The sequence below is a fragment of the Chenopodium quinoa genome, unplaced genomic scaffold, assembly GCF_001683475.1.
Source record: "Chenopodium quinoa cultivar QQ74 unplaced genomic scaffold, ASM168347v1, whole genome shotgun sequence".
NCBI lineage: Eukaryota > Viridiplantae > Streptophyta > Magnoliopsida > Caryophyllales > Amaranthaceae > Chenopodium > Chenopodium quinoa.
The window spans coordinates 1,818,364-1,839,003 of record NW_018742372.1 but is presented as its reverse complement, the minus strand read 5'-3'; the positions used below and the strand labels follow the sequence as shown (position 1 = coordinate 1,839,003).

Sequence of the window (20,640 nt, the reverse complement as noted above, 5' to 3'; positions counted from 1 at the left end):
ATTAAGTTTGATTAGAATTTTATTAAGTTTTGTTTTAAGTATCTAATTAAATTTGCGAAAATACAAGTTGATCTCTGAGATTAACAATTTTTGTTTATCACATGTCATTTAAATAAAAAAAAAAACTTTTTTCTTAAAAGTGCCCCCCACAGTAATGATGACTGAATAATGTTGTTGATTTATTAACCAAAATGTCATTTGATAAACATTTTTTGTTTATCCCAAAGATTAACCTAGGTTTCCTCATTAAAGTTATGAAAATTTTAGTAAGGGTTTTTCAATAATTTGATTTCACTGCCTCCGTTTTTAAATACTTGCTCCATTTCTCTCGGGCACGTATGTCGATGCTAATATTTGGTTAATAATATCTTTAACTATCTATAAGTATTAATTCTAATAATTAAAAATTAATAATCTATTCATTGAGACGAATTTAACAAGTACCCACAAGACTATATTTTTTCTTATGTATAAATTACAAACATTAGTCAAATGAGGACAAATGAATAATACAAAAAGTAGAAATAGAGCAAATATTTAAAAACGAAGTGAGTAAACTTTACTAAAAATAAAATTTTGGAAATTTTCAGATAATATATAGTGGATGTTTTTGACAAATATTGCAAATAATATGCAAAAACTTTTGTATACATCCGATGTACTGTAATATTACTGTACACATCGAGGTAACTTTATTGAATATAGGGTAACTTTTATCAATACAGTATAAATAACTTTTATTTATATCAGGGTAATTTATATATAATGGGTAACGCCACAAGGACGGATGATGAGAATCAATTACAAGATCACCTGGAATCGGGAGGAGAGCTCTAACCACTTGAGCTATCCCTCACTTTCTAAGGTAACTTTATAGTGGATCTACAATATCGAGGAATTTTAAAGGGAGGAATGTTATGTATTTGTAAATACATAACAATGATTAAAATATTCTAAAAACAAATGATAGAGAGAGAAAAGAGGAGAGATAGGAAGAGAGAGGTCTGTAGGTGGACCCCACCTTTTTTTTTTGTCAATTTGTCTCACGTGATGGGGGACCACATGTTGATTGTTCCTCTGTAAGCTTATATATTACCATTGAATCTTCCGTGGAACTATTTATGCATAACTTTAGTACAATTGAATGCATATATAATACCACTATATGCGTATATAATATCACCTTATGTCCAATGGTATTATTTGATCATTTAATGATACCACTCTCGTACATATATGTAATTACATAAATGTCTCTTATTATGTATTTCTACGTGCATAACATTTCTTCATTACTACTTCCTCTACAATGTCCAATTTTTTAAAAATGTTTGTCCAATAATATAAATATTCCCTTGCCATTGGTGGGAGGCTTAACCGAAAACAAATCAATGGTCAATGGAAGCAACCAGAAGATGCGAAGCAGTGTTGGATAGAATCCAGCGCTTGCCACTCTCCAAAATCACTGCCTCTTGCAAGGGCACTCTTCTTCGTCTCGTCAATTCTGAGCTCCGCTTTCTTTCTCGTTTTCCTCTTCCTACTTCCACCTCTTCTTCATCATTCAGGTTTTCTTCTCTTTTCCTTCTTTTACACAATTATATTTAATCTTTTGGTTTTTGGGTTTTGTGCTTTGCATTTTGTTATTTATTTGTTTAATAGTATATGTAATCATAACTGTTCTGTCATTTCCATTAGATAATACATTCGAACCACCTAATTTGGTTGAATTAATGTACAAAGTGTTTATAGAAGTTTGAGGATGAAATTGCATTATTATTGACATTAGGATGTTACTTTAGTTGCTAAATTGCACTTAAATTCATTCGTTGAGTGCAATGTTTAATTGTTGGACTTTTGTGTTTGGTTGATTTTTGAGTATTTAGTGGGGAAGGCTGTGCAAAATTACAATATTTAAGGGGTTTTACCAATAGATATGAGGAAAAAGGAGGAGCAAATGATGTAAAAAGTCGAGTATTTCGGAGATTACCTCATTATTTGTTAGAGACTATATTTTAAACTGGCTAAAGGAGGGCATATGGGAACAACATGGGTGCTGGTGATAACTTGACAATAGAAAGGGTTGTAGTCCTATACTTCTGTAATGTAAAGCTAAGAAGGTTGAATTTTAGTGGATTTCAAAATGAATGAAGATTTTAGTGGTGGCTAAGGATGCTATGGACATGATGTGCTTCGAGTAAGCACCGGGGATTATTCCTTTTTTTTGTTTTTTGTCTAGGTGAGGTGATTTCAATGCCCACATGCACAGGCGGCTAGGCGCACATTTTATTTTATTTTTTAATTTATTTTCCACAATTGTTTTTCACAGATTTCAATCGCCTCAGTGCACCTTGGACTTATTTCATTTTCAAACTAGACTTCCTTCAATCCTTTTTACATTATTAGAACATGTCAAAATGTCAAATGGATTGAGTTATCTATGGTTGAAGTATAAGATGTCAATATGTCATCATAAGAACCTTTTAATGCTGAGATGTCTTTGTCAACTGATTGGCATCATTCACACCTTTTCTTTTACATATAGCCATCATCTTATATGCAATCTACCCGCGCAATTATATACAATATATGGTTATGCTTTTGGAGAAGCAGATTCATGTTGTCATTATTAATTGGAAGGTTTATGCATTCTTTTTGCAGCTGTAATGTGGGCTATTTTGAGGCCGTTGTTCACATACTTCAACAGCCATACATAATGGGAGTGTCACGTGTGTGCAAGCCTATTCCTTTGTCACCTACAACTAGCCATAGGGAGAAAACCGATTCACAATGTGAAGCTGTACATGTTGATATTGTTTGCAGTCTCCATAACAATCCCACCTGGTTTATTGTATCTGATCGGAACCCGAAGTACATTACTTGGGATAGTTCAGGGAGAAACAAGAGTCTGAAAATGCGGATTGAACAAATAGTTGGCGCTGCTCAGTTTTCCTTGGTACTGAAGCCTGTTTCTATTGTTCTCTTCTTCGCAAATGGACTTGACGTTACAATTCGTGAGAAGCTGTTGATGAATTTTGGATTCAGAGGAGTCAATTTGGATTTTTCACATTTTGACTTTGTTTTCTCTGATGCATTAGAAGGTGAATGGGTCAATGTTCTTGGAAAATCATATCAAGGGGCATGCACTCTGATTCTGGATGTTGATCAATGTGCAAAGCCTTGTAAAAGTATTGATAGTGTAGCAGAGTTGAGTACTAGTGGTGTTCATGAAGAGTTTGCAGAGGCATACAGTGAGTTGGAATTGGGATCTTCATTCCTTTATCTAATTATGAACATGAACGATTGGTCTTTGGATGATGAAGATTTGCTGTCATGCAGAAGAGAAGACCCCTTAGGAGATTATGACATAGTCAATTTTGATACAACAGTGTTAATTGCTATTATATCGGGCATAAGTAACGGTGGTGCTGAAAAGCTTTTGGAAAAACCGGAAGATGAACTAAGGCACCGATTTAAAAACAACACCGAGTTCGTGATTTCTCAGGTATATTTTTGTTTCATTTTCATTTTGTACCTTGTTAGTTTTCCTAAAATTGTCATTCTTTCATGCTGAATGGATACTCTCTATATCCTTTAATGTTCCATTCCAGCGGATATATTCTTATGTCTCATCACTTATGTTTTCTTTGATAAATTTCTATTCCTTTTTGGTTACTTTCCTTGATATTTTCTGTACTTGCTGGGTGACTGCAGTCATTTTTTTTTTAATATTCCATCTCAGTCTCCATAGGATAGACTGACTAGATCTTATCTTTCAGCCCTATTTTTTTCTTCCCTCTCACTGTCATGGAGGATATCATACTTCATCTCAAACAGTTAGTTTAAATAAAAAGTCTAGAATAAGAAGTTAATTTGGCTGCTGTTGCTTGCAGCTGATGAAAGTGCCTGTAGTGATTCATTTTCCTTTTATGTGATTAATCAAATTTATATATATATGTTTTAAGTGTCTTTGCAGTATCAATATAGTATTTACCACAGGCTTTTCCAGTGTAGCTGGGGTAGTTTGTGTTGCACCTTTAAGGAGTGTGGTGAAGTACATTTTTTGGCTGTTTCATGGGTGATCTTGGAACTTGGTTTTGCATTTTTATGCTATTTGGGGTCAAATGTCTTCTCTACCATCTTTATGAGACAGTTTGTGTATATACATTTCTTTTTGCTCATCATGGAACACTTGGCTTTCCTTGAATTGCTGTAGGAGTTCTTTTAACCTTTTAGCTTGATTTGGTGGATCTTGGTCCCCATCCTTGTAGATCTTGCTTTTCACTTAGTGGAAAACTTTTTCTTACCTTAAAAAAGTAATTGGGCATATTTTGTGTTCTTGGTGCTAATCTTTTTCTTACTAAGACTTGCATAAGTAGCATGATTGATAAAATCCAGAAGCTTACTGATTGGCTGAACTTTTAATGTGAACAAAAGTAAAAAAAATTCCTGCATTTACTTTAGGCCTTTCTGGCACAGTTGAATTGAAGACTTCTTTAGCATCAGTGATGTACTATGGGTTTTCACAGATAAAGTTTCTTCTAATGGTGTTGAAACATGTCTTTTCTTACCCAGGCAAAGTCTGAAATTGAGAGTCCAATACATGAGGCAATGTATTCTGCATTATCTGGCAAAAAGGGCATTGTATGTAAAAGTGTTCATTTAGAATTTATGGAGTTGGTTTCTATGTTTGGAGGCCCTAATGAGAAGACAAGAGCCACTCAATTGGTCAAGCTTCTCAAGTAAGCTTTTTGTTTACCTATGCTCTTCTCCCGCTTGTGCAATACATCAAAATCTTGGATTTGTTGATTTTCTGTTATGCTTTTGGTTATTTGATCTAAATTGCCCTTCTACTTTGATCTACTTCATGGTCACATTTTTGTTTAGTGCCATGCCATACCATTGACTTTTATCTTTTTTTTTTATCTTGGGGGGGGGGGGGGGGGGAGGGGTGGGGAGGCATTTATGCTGCATACCCTTCACCCTTGCATTGCACTAAGCTTTTTTTTCGCTCCACTTTACCATTTTAAGTAGATTATTTCTAGTAAACCCTTGAACCAAAAGGCAACAAACAAGCGTAGTACTTTGCATACTGAGACATTCATTACAATAATTCTTTGTTTTTATTGATTGTTGAATCAAGAGATTTTTTTTTTTTTTCACTTTTTGTTGCTTTTTATTTTTGTGTGACTGTGAGTACTTTGGCTTTCTTTAAAATCTTCCTCTTCTCCTTTATTTTTTCTTTTTTGGTTAACTTTGTTGCTTAGGCAAAGTCCTGCCGAAAGCAATGCACAGTTTACTTCTCCCTCCATTCCTTAAAGTTTGCCCCACTTTCCTTTTAAGGCCATCCCTAAAAGATTTCCTCACACCATAAATGTCCACAAGGGAATACAACTTTATCTTCACCAAAATCATAGAAGATCCTGCCAGTTTTGGGGGATACTTGGACTTCCGATGCATAAGCTCCACATATGTGTGTTTCCCCACATTTTGTCTCTGTGGACCGAGGAGAAGGGGGGCTCGTCGGGAAGAAGATTGTACGATGAGAGAAGCAAGGAGGTGACAAGAATTCAAAATCATGTTTTTGCTATCTTTCCTAAACCCGTTTCTTAGTTGTTATTGGAGGAAGTGGACCCAGCCACAATCTTTTCTCAAGGACCCGGAGATGTTTACAAATGCTTGTTCCAGAGGTCAAGACACCCCTGCAGAAAGTTTGTATTCAAGAGAACTATGCAAATGACAGTTAGAGTCAGGGTTTATGTAAATTGGCCAGTTGAATTTAGATTGTTTACTAGTTAATGCTTTTACAGTTTTGGCATCTTGGGAAACCATTTCAAGGTCTTGCGGGAAATTTTTGCGCTAAGAGATCAAAACAAGGAAAAAAGTTGGGGGGGGGGGGTTGATTAATGTTAAAGTCCATATTTGTGAGGTAAGGAATTCCTTGATAATAGTTTTAGACTTGTAAGATTCTCCATCGGTTACTTAATGATGTCGTAGTAGATTAGTATTACATTTGTAAGGAACTAGGCACCGGAATTAGTTTAGTAAGTTCATTAAGTTTAGATGAGATTAGGGCTAATGAGTTGTATTGACAACTAAAATATATTTAGACAAGTTCTAACTAGTTCAGACAACTGTTAGACCAGATCTTAATGTCAGATGGTTTTAGTTCAGTTTAGGGTGAGATGAATGCAATTATGCAATCACTAAGTGGTTTTGGGGTGATTGTGTGAACTTCGATCAATATATAGCTGAAACTCCTCAACTCTGTGCTTTAAACATCTGAATACATCTGCATGTGTCTCCCTATAAAGTTTATTGAGTTTTTATTGATAGCTGGTAATAATCTCACAGGGTTGTCCCTGATACTCCATCACCACGCATGATGGCCCTCCCAGTCACCAGGAAGCTAGCCATGAAGAATAAGGTTACTTTTGGCACTGGAGATTATTGGGGTGCTCCAACTTTGACGGCGAACATGGGATATGTGAGAGCTGTCTCCCAAACTGGAATGTCTTTATTCACTTTTGAACATAGACCACGGGCTCTTGTTGGTGACTAGAATTTTCAAAATAACTTTAAGAAAGTTGCTAGATCATGTTTAGAATTACCATCTGTTATCAGAAGCCTGGTCACCTGGTCATATGAGTTTTTATATCAACCCTCCTGTATGTTGTAACAATCAAATGCTTTTCACTTAGAAACTGCAAACTTTAGAGGGAAGTTATTAATTCTTGAACACTAACGCCAGTTGGTGTGGCCTCCATCTATCCCTAGCAGCTAGAGAAAGAGGGAAGAGAGTTTGTATTTGCCCTTTTCTTCGGTGGTGCATGTTTGCAGAGTTAGCCCTGCTGTACAACAATACTTCTTATGGCATATCGTTGCCTTGCTGAAAAATATGTTGGGAGAGTTGACAAAGCTGATAAATTTGACAAAATCTAGGTAAGCTGTAACATTTCGTCTTGCTTTACTTGAAATACTGTACAGTTAACAAAAAGTACCTACTGTGGAATTTGCAGAATTATATATTACGTATGCAACCATCTCGTGCATAAATGATTATTTCATCAGAGCCTCTTGGCAGATTGTTAGTATGATGTTCCTGTTGAGATATATTCTCTGCCATACTTTCTTTTCCTGTAAATTTTCCCTCCCCCAGTTCCTTTTCTGCTTATTTTGTTGAATTTGCAACAAAGGTGATATCATTAAGGTCCTATTGGCCAGCTGAAATAGCGGAAGGAAAGGTCATTTATTAGGAGCAGCCATGGCTTCTAGAAAATTGTGTTGGAGTCGGACTCTCAGAATATAATCATTAGCCTTAGTGCTCCTGCCTCATATTTTTTCTGATTCAGATTCAGTGTTGGAAATTGCTTTTGCAAGTACTCCTAGTTATGATTCGATTGCTTGGTCTCTATTGAAGAGAAATGGGAATTATGTAGCCCATCACCTAGCTACGCTAGTGTCATTTTGGTATGAACAACATTGAGAATTGCATTGCTCGACACTTTATTATTACTTGAGTGTTATATTCACTAACTTTTCCCTGAGCAAAAAAGACCCTATTTGGCTAGAACTGTAGAGGAATATACTATATTATACATCCTGAAATTACTACTGTAAATTTTCAAAAGAAAACTACTCGATAGTAGAAGATAATCAGTATCTACCATACAGTATGAAGCATTTAAGTAATTTTGTCAACTTCAGTAAAGTTTTGGTCCATTTTAAAAGAGCTAAACAAGGTTGGGTAACAGCGTTGCCAAATTTATAAATTTATGATGTGCTTTTTAGGCCGTATAGGATTGTTTGGGACTTAAGGGGTGGTGTTGGTGAGGAGGAAGGTGGATCTTACATGGAGGATTCTCTGGGCTTATGCCCTTGAGTCGAGCTCCTATGTTGAGCATTCAGACAATTTAGCGATAGTTGGGCCAACTCATTTGCAATTTGAACGTGTAGTTAAGTAAATTGCAGGGAAGTTAAAACCCGAAAATTTATTTGGTTATCGTAGAATAGTAAAATTTTCAGTTATGTAAACAAAAGACACGAGTATACTAAGTTCAGAAAAAGCTTTTATAGTATACAAATACAAATCAAGAGAATTTAATTTGGGAAGGAAAAAAAAAAAACAAAAGAAAGAAAATAAAGCTGAGATATACATGAACAAAAATGACAAATAATTGAAGATATTGCTAGATTAATTCATTATTTCTTAGTTGCTTAAATCTAGGAAAATGAATCGATTCAAAGTTTCACCCTGATTTTGCAGTTGCTAGCTTTAATACTAATGGCATTATTGGAGCTCAAGCTATCCACTGTCAATTGGCAGTTAACCAAAAACATCACTTTCCCAAGCTTCATACTCTGGACTTTAATCGAAACAGGTTGATCCACTTTCAGCTCCAAAGGAATGTTTCCCATCTGCTGTTGCTGCTGCAACGCTTGCATTAACGTGTTCCCATACTGGTTTTGCCCCGAAAGTGAGACATCAGTTGCTGTTGTATTAAGCGGACTCTGATAAAACGCTGGAAAAGACCCTTGACACAGGTTAGTTTTCTTGTACCAAACACTCATTTTACCTCCTTTTTCATAGTATATTCCAATCTTTTTATTCGGGTTCTTTGCTGTTACCCTCACGTTGAACCTAGCATATAGGCTAAGGTCCAAGTTGAGCCTGAAGTCGGTTATTCTTAGCCTGTCAACCGAGTAGCTAGGAACTTTAGGGTGAAAAACCAAGAAGAAAACGAGGGCTAGAATCCCAACAAGAAGTAAGAAGGTAACCAGTAAAGAAAATATGCAACAGATAAGTCTGCAACAGCAGCTTCGGCCCTTTGGCTGTCTAGCAAGAGAACGAAAAGGCGGTAATGACTGTGGATAAGGGGGTGGATTGTTGCCCATTGTGTGCCCTTTATCTGATGAAATTGAGCTGTTTCTTGGAACTAAAGGTACTGTAGGTTTTGTTGCCTGGTCTATGACAATGGAAGTTGGATAGATTCTCGGGTTCATCGGTATCCGATCTGAAGGCATACCGAAACTTAAGGAAATATACTGATAAATTCCGTCCTTAATTTGTAAACCAAAAACGTAAAGCAAGATACACAAGTTAGTTTGAGTATGCTGGTTGACTTCTTTGTAAGTATATTTATGATTAATTGTTGTAAAGGAGTTGTTCTTAAGTCTTTTAAGTTAGGTTACCTGTTTCATTTGCCTTTTACCTAATTCGGCTAGTAGAGCCGCAGATGAAGCCTTAGTTAGAGAGTGGTTGAGCTAGGAATTCGTTTGTCAGCTTTTATTTGTTCTCATTATTAGCGGCTCTAGACTCTGTACAACATTTGCTATTTATATTTGAAATGAGTAAGAAAATTTGTCAAAAATAAGCCAATCTTTGTGAGATTAGCTCAAAATAAGCTAAGTTTTTTATAAACTAAAAACAAGTTCACATTTTATAGGATATCTTCCCAAATTGAGTCATGATTTGTTGGGCTTTTGTTGGTGGTGGTTGGGGGGGGGGGGTGGGAACTACTTGTTTAGGTTAAATATGACAGAAGTTATAATGTTATTGGTTCATTTTAAGATTTTAATATTCCATCTGTATTTTATTACTTGCTTCATTTCTCCGGACACGGAGTTTTAGAAGGAATAGTAGAAAGTATTATTTTATGATAGAAATGGGGTTGGCTGAAGAACAAAAAAAAAATCCGAAAAAACAAAAGTGAGTATAAGTGGGGATAAAAAAAAAATAAAAGTATTAAAATATAATATGAAGGGTCCACTAGTGGGGAGAAAAATATGGAGTAGTATAATATTGTTAAAAGTTTCAAACAAAGGAAATGGTGCAAGTTTTAAAGTATGGCCGTAAAAAGAAAGTGAAACAGGTAATAAAATATTTTATCTTTCAATTTTTTTCTTTTTAAATCCCCTTCACCCTTATTGAAAAGCCCCACCCCTATGCCGGCCACAGCACACCGGCTGACCACTGTCAATCATCCCCCCCCCCCCCCCCCGCCCACCCATTGCTGATCCCTTTCTTTCCTCCCGCTGCCGCCTCTTCTCCTCCCCTCTCTATCTTTTTTTTTTTTACAAATTTCTAGATGCAGGCATTTTTCGGGTAGGTGTATGTTGGTTTTTTTTTGGGGTGGATGGGGTGGGTTTCGGTGGTTAGGGTTGGGTTTCAAGGTAGATATGGTGATATCTTAGTAGTTAGTGTATGGATTTGAGGTGGGTATGGTGGTTTAATTTTCAAGTAGGTTTGGGGGTTGGTCTTTGGGTTTGGGTTAGTCTAGGCCGATGAAGGCCGGGGTTTAGGGTGGGAGAAACGAAAGGTGTCGACCGACGTTCACATAAACGGAAGAGATATGGCTCAGGATTGGGGAGGGCTTGTGGTGGGAGGGTAGAGGAAGAAGAAAGGGATCAGGGTGGGGGAGATGGTCCATGCAGTGGCTAGCGAGAGGTAGGGGTGGGGGGCTAGTCAGTTATGGAGGTGGGTTTTTTGTTTAATCAAAAAGTTTTATTAATAATTAATTGAAATAAATAATTTTTAATTAAAAAAATCAAAAGAAAGTGACTTCTTTGGGAAGTTGTAGGTCATTTGACCTTTTTAAAGAAAAAACCGTTTAAAAGTTATATTATCAGGGTGGGGGAGGTGGTCCTTGTAGTGGCTGGCGAGGGGTAGGGGTGGGGGGCTAGTCAGTAATGGAGGTGGGTTTTTCGTTTTATAAAAAAGTTTTATTAATAATTAATTGAAATAAATAGTTTTTAGTTAAAAAAAATTAAAAGAAAGTGACTTCTTTGGTAGGTTGTAGGTCATTTGACCTTTCTACAGAAAATATCGTTTAAATTTCAACTTATTCTTAGTTAATGTTAGCTTCTTTGGTAAGGTGGCTTATTTTGAGCAAACCGTTAAATATTAGCTTATTCATTAACAAATTTTCCTTAATTTTAAATTTGATCTCCATATAAAAAGAGTAGAGTAAAGCATACACTGATTACACTTAGAGCATCCTTATTGCGAACTTAAGGTTGCCCGTGCCAAATTTTAACTCTCTTTTCCTCCCTCCACCTTATTTTTCTTTCTACAATCTCAATTTCCACTAATATTACTATGTACCTTTGTATAATTTTTTTTTCTTTTTTTCAATTAATGAAATTGTAATTTATTATATTGGAAAAGTATTGCTCAAAAAAATATTGAAAAAGTAATGCCATGTATTAAATTTGTACAAGAGAAAGTATTAATCAATCATCAATATATATAATAATATATAATATAATAATAAAAAACACACCACGAATGACATGTGTCATTTCTTAGTGCTGTTTTTTGCCTCCAAAAATATTTTTTTTTAAATAAAAAAGTTCTTTATTTCTTCTTTCCATATATTTTTTTTTCACTGACAATTTCTTCACAAATACTTATATGCGGCTGCGTGTGGCCAGCCATTATAGGGGTTACTTCGTTAGTATAATAGGGGTTACTCCGTTAGTATAATAGGGGTTACTTCGTCAATGTTAAAGGGGTTACTTTGTTAGTGTTATAGGGTTACTTTTAGTCAGTATTATAGGGGTTACTCGATCACTATAATAGGGTTACTTGGTCAGTGTTATAGGGGTTACTTTGTTCTTTTATAAGTGGTCACATGGTGTGGCCGGCCGACCACACACAAAACGGGCGACAATTTCTTTACAGACAATAAATATATTTGTATTGACTTAATAGATTATTAATTTCAATTAAATATTCTTAGTATTCATATTAATATTATTTGCTAAAAATTGATTTTTTTAAATTATATTTCAGTCAAACAGATTTAATTCGTAGTACAAAACATCTTTATTTAATTTTGGATTAAATTGACATGAACCGTTGAGAATATTTTCTATTACATTATAGTAACATAGTAAGTGTGTATAAAAAAATTTCCTACACATTTTGACACATGAATTATTAAAGATTTGTTAATCTTTTGACTTTTTTTTTTCTTACCCATGCATTCATATAATTTTTAGATCAAAACAAAACAACAATAATAATTAAAAAAAAAACGACATATCCATATGTATAGTATTTTTTATTTTTTTTTGAAGAAATATGTAGAGTATATAATAACAAGATAATATTAAAACATACATACAAAAAAAAAAAAATGACATGCAAAATTTTTGAGCCAAACCTTTTTTAAATAAATAAAAATAAATAAACATTCCTACTTTTTTATTTTCATTCTCAATTCTTTTTATTTACCACTCAGCAATGAAAAATATCTTTACTTGATTTTCTTTTAAATAACATTATAATAATAAGAAAATTATTATCTAGCTAAATAAGTATAAAAAATATTTTTGTTACCATATATACATTTATATGACATATTAAAACTATACTAAATAATATTTTTTTAATTTAGATACCCTAACAATATTAAATATATTATTTTTTTGTTTTAAAAAAATATTATAAAATCAATTCATTAATAAATAGTCATATGATACGTATTATCATTATAAAATTTTATTAAATCAATGGGTTATTTATACTCAGATCATGTAAAAATATATTTAAACGTATTTTATACTATAATCTATATATTATAATGATACAATAAAACATATACAAAAAATAGCACAGGTTACTTATTTAAAAATGTGCAACCAAAGCCTTTTTAAAAGAAAAAAAAAAGCATAATAATCATCATTACTCCACATTATTATTTCTTTTATTCTCTGTCATTTTTATAACCACTTATCAATGAAAAATAAGACTTATAATTTTATTATCTAACTAATTAAACATACAAATAAAGGTAGTAATTTATTATATCTTTGTTACCTAATATTATAAAAATATATTTATTACCTAATATAATGTAACACCCCGACCCCAAACAAATTAGGGAGGGGCTTATTGTCACGAAATGCGCATCAAGTGCCAACAACTGTCCCCACAAACCAACACAAGTCAAGACTACTCCCAGCCAAGCACGCTTAACTGTGGAGTATCTTAGCATATGAGCTCCCTAAAAGGAAGATACATCTTGCTAATATGAGTAATATATCAAATCCTTTTAAGGCAATCATGAGGGGTATTACATACACCCCTACTTGAGAACGACAACGCCCTCGTTGCGCCTGGAAAGCTAGGGACTCCAAGATTACGCGTAATGGCAAGTGGGTAGCCAAAGTGTTATATCCACTCTGGTTATGGCCAAATAACCTAGAATTCTCCTCTCCTCTGCTAGGCGGCTGACATAGGATTAATTATCCACGATTAGCACGCGGTCGCAAGGTTGCTCTGATATCATTTGTAACTACCCGACCCCAAGGTTGCTCTGATATCATTTGTAACTACCCGACCCCAAAAAAATTAGGGGGCCTATTATCACGAAATGCGCATCAAGGGTCAACAACTGTACGTCCCCACAAACCAACACAAGTCATTTCGGCCCATTTTGTCCTCACTCATGCGCACCCCGAGAAAACTTTCCAAGAGGTCACCTATCCCAAGACTACTTCCAGCCAAGCACGCTTAACTATGAAGTAACTTAGCATATGAGCTCCCTAAAAGGAAGATGTATCTTGTTGATACGAGTAGTATATCGAATCCTTTTAAAGCAATCATGAGAGGTATCACATATTATACATCAAATTGACATATTAAACATACAATAGTAATTCCCGTCCAAAAAAAAATAAAAAAAATTAAGGTAATAATTTATTATAAAATTGAAATTTTGTAAAACCGTGTTATATTTAAGTTTTTAATACATAAAATGAAATTATAAATTTTTGTTATGTTAATAATGATAATTGTTTAGGGTAAAACTACCCCTATCCACGTGGACCAATCGCGTGCTAACACGTGTCAGCATCAGAGAGGTTCTAAGAGAACCTCTCCTCTGGTGACACGTGGCACTCCAACCCTTGAAAGGGGAACTGATCCCCTTGCACTATAAATAGAGGAAAATCCTCATTTATTGTACATTCATAAATATACATACTAAACCCGAGCAATATTAATTGCAGAATTCTCTCGGAATTCGAGAGAAAAACCTTAACATTCCGTACTTTTATACATCTGGATACGTTCTAACTTGATCGTCAGAGGCTGAACTCCACCCAACCGGATTTTTCTGTGGTTTTGCAGGTACAAACGGTCGGCGCACATTCTTGGAATCATAACTCTCCCGAGGGACTTTAAAAACCCCGAAACATTTGGCGCCGTCTGTGGGGAAGTAATTCTGAGATGGCTTCACAGCAGTCTGTACCGCTTGCTGATGAGAACCGGCCTTTGGCCGGAGTAGAGGTCTATACAGAACAAGAGAGTGGTGATGACTTCGATGTCGACACCTATGTGGCCCCAAACGGGTCACTCAGAACAAGACGCACCCGTTCCAAGGAAACAAGGGAACGAGGCGAAGACAAAGCTAGTCCAAGCAACCCAACCGTCAAGCCGGCTGGGCAACCCCAGGCGACGGAGGGTGCTGCCCTTGTTACTAGAGACGAACTCATGAAATTCATGACGAGTCTCAAAAGGGAAATCAAGGACCTGATAAACAAGTCGGCTAGCACCAGCAAGGGCCAGTTGGCTTAGAAGCCTTCTCACAGTTGATCGTTAGCCAATACCATGATGATTATGAGGCCACCCATCCAGTTATGATCAAATACCTTCAGGGGGTCAAGGACGAGGCCGGGACGCTTGACGAATTTCATCTAAGTCAGGTGCCCAGGTTAGAAAACAATCAGGCGGATGGGCTCTCCAAGTTGGCATCATCCGCCTCCTGTGATATGCCTAGGTCAGTCTTTTGGGAAGTCATGGAAAAGAGAAGCATTGAACATGATCCCATTGGATTTCTTGACTGAAGCTCGACCTGGATGGATGCCATCCGGACTTATCTGGCGGACGGCACTTTGCCGGATGCCCCTTCAAAAGCAGCTGCACTAAAGAAGTGGGTCGTAAGTTTTGAGATCCATAATGGAGAACTCTTCAGGAAGGGTTACCTCCAGCCGCTGCTAAAGTGTTACCCCTGAAAGGGAGAAAGAAGTGCTAGAGGATCTGCATTCGGGCTTTTATGCATCACATATAGGCGGCAGAACTCTAACAAAAAACGCTAGGCGGCAGGGCTACTTTTGACCCACTCTTGAGGCAGACGCCTTGGAAATGGTGAAGAAGTGTGATAAGTGTCCAAAATTTGGCAAACTTATACACCGTCCGACCACTGATTTGACGGCCATCTACAACCCAGTTTCATTTGCAAAATGCGGCATGGACATCCTTGGTCCATATATGCCTGCTACAGGCGGACGGAGGTACATCCTGGTTGCTGTAGATTATTTCACCAAATGGGTTGAGGCAGAGGCGGTCAAGGGCATTAAGACAAAGGATGTCATCTCTTTCATTTGGAGGAACATCATCACCCGGTTTCGGGTACCTATGTCTATGGTCTTTGACAATAGCCCTTGGTTTGAAACGCCTACCCTCAAGAGTTGGTTGGGAGATCAAGGGATCTCACATTGTTTTGCATCAGTTGACCGTCCCCAAGCAAACGGCTAGGTTGAAGCCTTCAACAAGCTCATCTCAGACGACATTAAAAAGAAAATTGAAAGAACTGGTGGTCTTTGGGCAGATGAGTTGCCTCATGTCCTATGAGCCATCAGAACAACTGAAAAAAGGGAAATCGGTAGAACCCCGTTTCTCATGACATACGGCATTGAATCCGTCCTGCCTATTGAACATTATGAGCCAACACTCCGAATCATGCTCTATGATGAAGAGGCTAATTGGGAGGCCATACGTCTAGCATTGGATTCACTCCCGGAGAGCAGCGGCATGAGATATACCGTCTAAGAATGACGAGAGCCTACAACTGAAGAGTGCACAAACTGCCCTTGAAAGTGGGGGACTATGTGTTACGGAAAATGGAGGCCACCATTAGGGCCAATGGGCAAGGAAAGCTAACCCCCAATTGGGAAGACCCTTATCGGATTTTTGAAGAGGTTAGAGGCGGCACCTACCGCTTGGAAACTCCAGACGGCAGGCAGCGAGCCAGAACTTGAAATGTAGATAACTTGAAAAATTACTATGTCTAAAGACTTGTAAATATTTGTAAATAGAGTATATTAATAAAAAGATGCTTTATTTATGTTTACTTGTATAAAGTCCCATCTGTGCAATGCACAACCGGGCATACGTCTGCTCTAAATTGAGTAGTTTTAAGCTAAGTCTCAAACTTAGCAGCTATTTATAAGGCCAACGGCCGGATAGCCTTCAAACTGCCTGCTCCAACATGAGCAGGCAACCGGCGAAGCCCATTTGGGTGAATTCGTCGAAGAGAGCATCTCCCATTTAGGTAGTACATTGTTCTATAAAATCATAACTCAAGCGGCTTTAATCGATTGTCTAGGTTAAAGATAACTCACGACCGTTTGAATAATCAATTTAAACCTAGATACAACCGGTCGTCGCTTCAAAGCAACACAACCGGTAACTGATATCTTGGCCAAATAACCGGTCCTATCCCAAAGGCACTACAGCCGGTTAAAAATCCAAATTAAGTAAGGTCAAAACCTTAGCAGCTAATTCATAACCTAGTTATGATGCCTACGCTTGGCAATGCCCGCCTGCATCCTAACAAACGACGATGATGGATACCCGAAGGGTAACTCGCAATCGGTTAAACAAATAATCTAGGTTGGCCCTAGCCAGCACCGTCTGCTAATCCAACTTCGAGAATAATTCTGCTTCTTTTAATATGGTCAATGACCGTCTGACTATCCGTCCGGATGCTTGACTGGACGGCTGCCTGCTTACGGTTGGGCAATATCAAGCAAACAACCGTCCAGGGGCAGGTAAAGCCAATGCATCCGGCATACCGCATGTGCTGAGTCACTTGGAAAAAAGAAAAAGATTTTTACGAGCATACTTGGAAAAGTGCAAAAATCGAAGCAAATATGGGCAAAACCGACTCAGGCGGCAAATTCTATTAATAAAAAATAATTGTCAGTCGGAACTACGTCCGGGGAAAAGAAGAATACATAAGATACTCGGCTCGCAGGCCAAGGATAAAGAAAAGAAAGAAAAACAACAAGGTTCATTACTACTGGAGAGGTTGAGACGTCTGGCCCTGGCCGGATGGAGGAGCATCCTGAGTTTTGCTGGGCCTGATTAGCATCAGCCGGCGCTCGTTCTTCCGCCTGCTCCTCCTCCTGATCTTCCTCGACAATGCCAGCCCATTCCTCGAAGGGAGCCGGCTTCTCAAGCTTAAGAGTTTGAGCATCGTACACCTTTGTAGCATACTTGTACCTTAGCTCAAAAAATTCTCATTCGGTGTCCGGGTGGATGAGGGACCAGGCCATTTTCATGCGAGCCTTATGATCAGCCTACCCCTGTCCACATGGACCAATCACGTGCTGACACGTGTCAGCATCAGAGACGTTATGACCTAGAGGACCTCTCCTCTAGTGACATGTGGCACTCCAACCCTTGAAAGGGGAACTGATCCCCTTGCACTATAAATAGCGGAAAATCCTCATTTATTATACATTCATAAATATACACACTAAACCCAAGCAATATTAATTGCAGAATTATCTCGAAATCCGAGAGAAAAACCTATACAATCCGTACTTTTATACATCCGTATACGTTCTAACTTGATCGTCGGAGGCGGAACTCCACCCAACCGGAGTTTTCCGTGGTTTTGCAGGTACAGATGGTCGGCGCACATTTTTGAAATTGTAACTCTCCCGAGGGACTCCAAAAACCCTGAAACAATAATGAATTAAGTTTTAGTAATAATCATGCATGACACGAGCCTTAAGCTAGTTATTAGTATTGGTAGTTGCTAATCTATACTTTATATCTATACTTAAAATTTTAAAAACACAGACCAAAAACTTATACTAAGTCACATGTCACCATAATCACTCATATGTCATATGGTACCTTCCTTTATCTTTCCTTTTTATATTCTCCTTTTAATATAAAAAATTAAAGGGTTTTTTTATATAGTAACCTTGTTAATTTCGTTTTTCTACGTTGTGCCCCAATATATATCACTTTCCATACTGTAACCCCATTATACATTTTGTTTCCATATACGGTAACCTTGTCGTCATCTCGGCGTTAAAAAATTCCATTAATGGGGCCCACTCTCCATTTATTAATTTTTTTATCGATTTGCGCGTTGGAAAATATTTCGTTAAAGGTTTTGGGGGCTATTTTGGCCTTTATGGGTCCAAATTGAACTCAGATTTTACAACAAAAGTAATGTAAATGCCTCGTTTTGTGTATTAAAACGTGAACACATAAATCGAGACATTTCTTAATAAGCAAAACGAGGCATTTAAGTTATTTATTTGCCAAATCTGAGCTCAATTTGGATCCTTAAGGGCTAAAATAGCCCCCAGAACCTTTAACGGAAGGTTTTCTAACGCGCAAATCGATAAAAAAATATTAATAAATGTAGAATGGGCCCCACTAACGTAATTTTTTTAACGGCGGGATAACGACAAGGTTACCGTATAGAAACAAAATGTATATGGGGGTTACAGTATGGAAAGTGATATATATGTTGGGGCACAATGTAGAAAAGTGAAATTAACAGGGTTAGTATCTATGAAAACCCAAAATAAAATAAATAAATTAATAATGTTTAAGTCTCTATGCATTATGAAACTTGCAAATTTAAGTAAGAAAATAAAGTGTTTCATTTCCAGTATAATAAATTAAAGTTAAACTAATTAGTGCACATTAAATAAACAATAAAATAGTCTTTTTATCTCATAAACTTAAAATATAACTTAAACCAATATGTCATTTCATATCCCACAGTATGCATGTATATATACCCTAATTAAATTCCAAAACAACACCGTGACCCATATAACACAAATATGTAACATATTTAAATTAAGAAAAATAACATAAGTAACAACATGTGCACGAACGGGTCAAAAGGCTAGTTATATATATAATAATACCTATGTTTTATCAATTCATAGATCATAATACACATATTTGACAAAATGAAAAAAAATAATAAAATAGGATGATAAAAAAAATTTCATAAAGAAAAAATTTAATCAAAGCGGTAATCCGGTACAACACCCAGTCGCACACTAGTTATCTTCATTACAAGTGTGGCCGTTGTCATTTTATCATAATTCATATTACATTAATTAGGAACAACACAGAACTAGAAGGAATTTGCATAGAACTTGGATCAAACAACGTAGTACAAACATTACTTTAAAAATTAATTACAAACAAAAGCTAACTTAAACGATGGATTACATGTGATTACAAAACACTTCATTCTTGGTCCTAACCTAACAATTAGCCCAAATATGTTGAACTAAGTCTCTTTGCAAGGAATAAAGTAATTGCTCATCCATAACCATTTCTTCTCTCCATGAACCTTGGCAAACTCAAGTTTGTAACTAGTCCACGATGTATGATAATTGGCTCATTCTCGCTAGACAATCCTGCAGCCATTAATATACATTCTATGTTACATTGACACGGGTATCCAATAGTGCTACGGTCTGAGTGTCCAATACGTAATTTTTAAAGATTTAGGACACGAAAATACCGTCTTACCTTTGGACTCGGGTACATATATGGTAAAAAAAAAAAGAGAAAAAAAAAACAAAAAGGATAACCGTGGCAAGTTCCCTTAAAAATGTTAACAAGCTTTATTTTAAAGGCAAAAGCTAACGAACATCCCGGGGGCGTTGGATAAGATAACTCAAAGTAGAAACATTACATTAAAATGAACCCTAATTACACCGATTGACGCGTGATTTTGGCACGCATTCCCAAATTAGGTCTTTTCAGAAAGTATTTTAAATGCTTATCTAATGCCCCGGGGGCGTTCGTTAGCAATATCCTTTATTTATATGTCCTTAACATACTCTTAAAAGGAATATGATTTTTTGAAGTATTCTGACCACAACCACCCAATTCCCCATGAAAGTCCCAAAATGGAGCGGTTTTAAAGAAAATTCTATATCTTCTAATCTAACCGTTGGATGGATTCCAATTCTATAGAAGACAATAAACCTTTCTCTTTTATTTTGCATTTGAATGTGATTGACAATGTGAAAATTTACGTGTTTTTATACATTAGTTTAAGAAAAAGTATGTGAATAACCATAACCAATTAACAACATATTAGTAAGAGCCTGTTTTTTAGAACATAGGAAGAGACGAGTTCCAGACGTTCGATTTTCCTAACTTATACCTCGTACCTAGATCTCTTATTTTTCGAAACCATTCTTATATGGTGTCTCACCTAATGGAGTCAATGTCGTTTTTTATTTGAAAACGACCATAAAAAAAGACCATCTCTATTTGGGCAAAAATAGAGTGGTGACTCTAATTTCGGTCAAATTATCGACTTATGTGGGATTTTGACTTCTAATTTAAATTAGTCAAAAAAAATGGGCACCTCAATGAGAAGTGCTATTCCAAAACTATCCTTCATTTTGTAGAATCTGTATAGTCTCATACAATTCTCCTTTTATAAACTCTTGGCTAGCATTCCAGCAAAATCATCAAATGACACAGTTACATTATCAATGTCAGATATGAGGGCAACAAGCCATCAAGTAATGAGGAGGCGTATATGATGTGTTTGTGGGCAATCGTAT

At 36.4% G+C, this 20,640-nt stretch overlaps 2 protein-coding genes across 2 annotated transcripts; one reads left to right on the top strand and one right to left on the bottom strand.

The window, feature by feature from the left end:
• The first annotated feature begins 1,335 nt into the window (after nt 1-1,335).
• On the top strand, nt 1,336-7,067 carry LOC110696842 (UPF0415 protein C7orf25 homolog). Its single transcript, XM_021874180.1, has 4 exons — nt 1,336-1,565; nt 2,659-3,502; nt 4,573-4,739; nt 6,352-7,067. The coding sequence occupies exons 1-4, from the start codon at nt 1,399-1,401 to the stop codon at nt 6,557-6,559; spliced, it is 1,386 nt and encodes a 461-aa protein (XP_021729872.1). The 5' UTR covers nt 1,336-1,398; the 3' UTR covers nt 6,560-7,067.
• Nucleotides 7,068-8,027: 960 nt separating this feature from the next.
• LOC110696851 (NDR1/HIN1-like protein 6) lies at nt 8,028-9,455 on the bottom strand. The gene has a single exon (XM_021874187.1). The coding sequence runs from the start codon at nt 9,019-9,021 to the stop codon at nt 8,239-8,241; it is 783 nt and encodes a 260-aa protein (XP_021729879.1). The 5' UTR covers nt 9,022-9,455; the 3' UTR covers nt 8,028-8,238.
• Between the last annotated feature and the right edge of the window lie 11,185 nt (nt 9,456-20,640).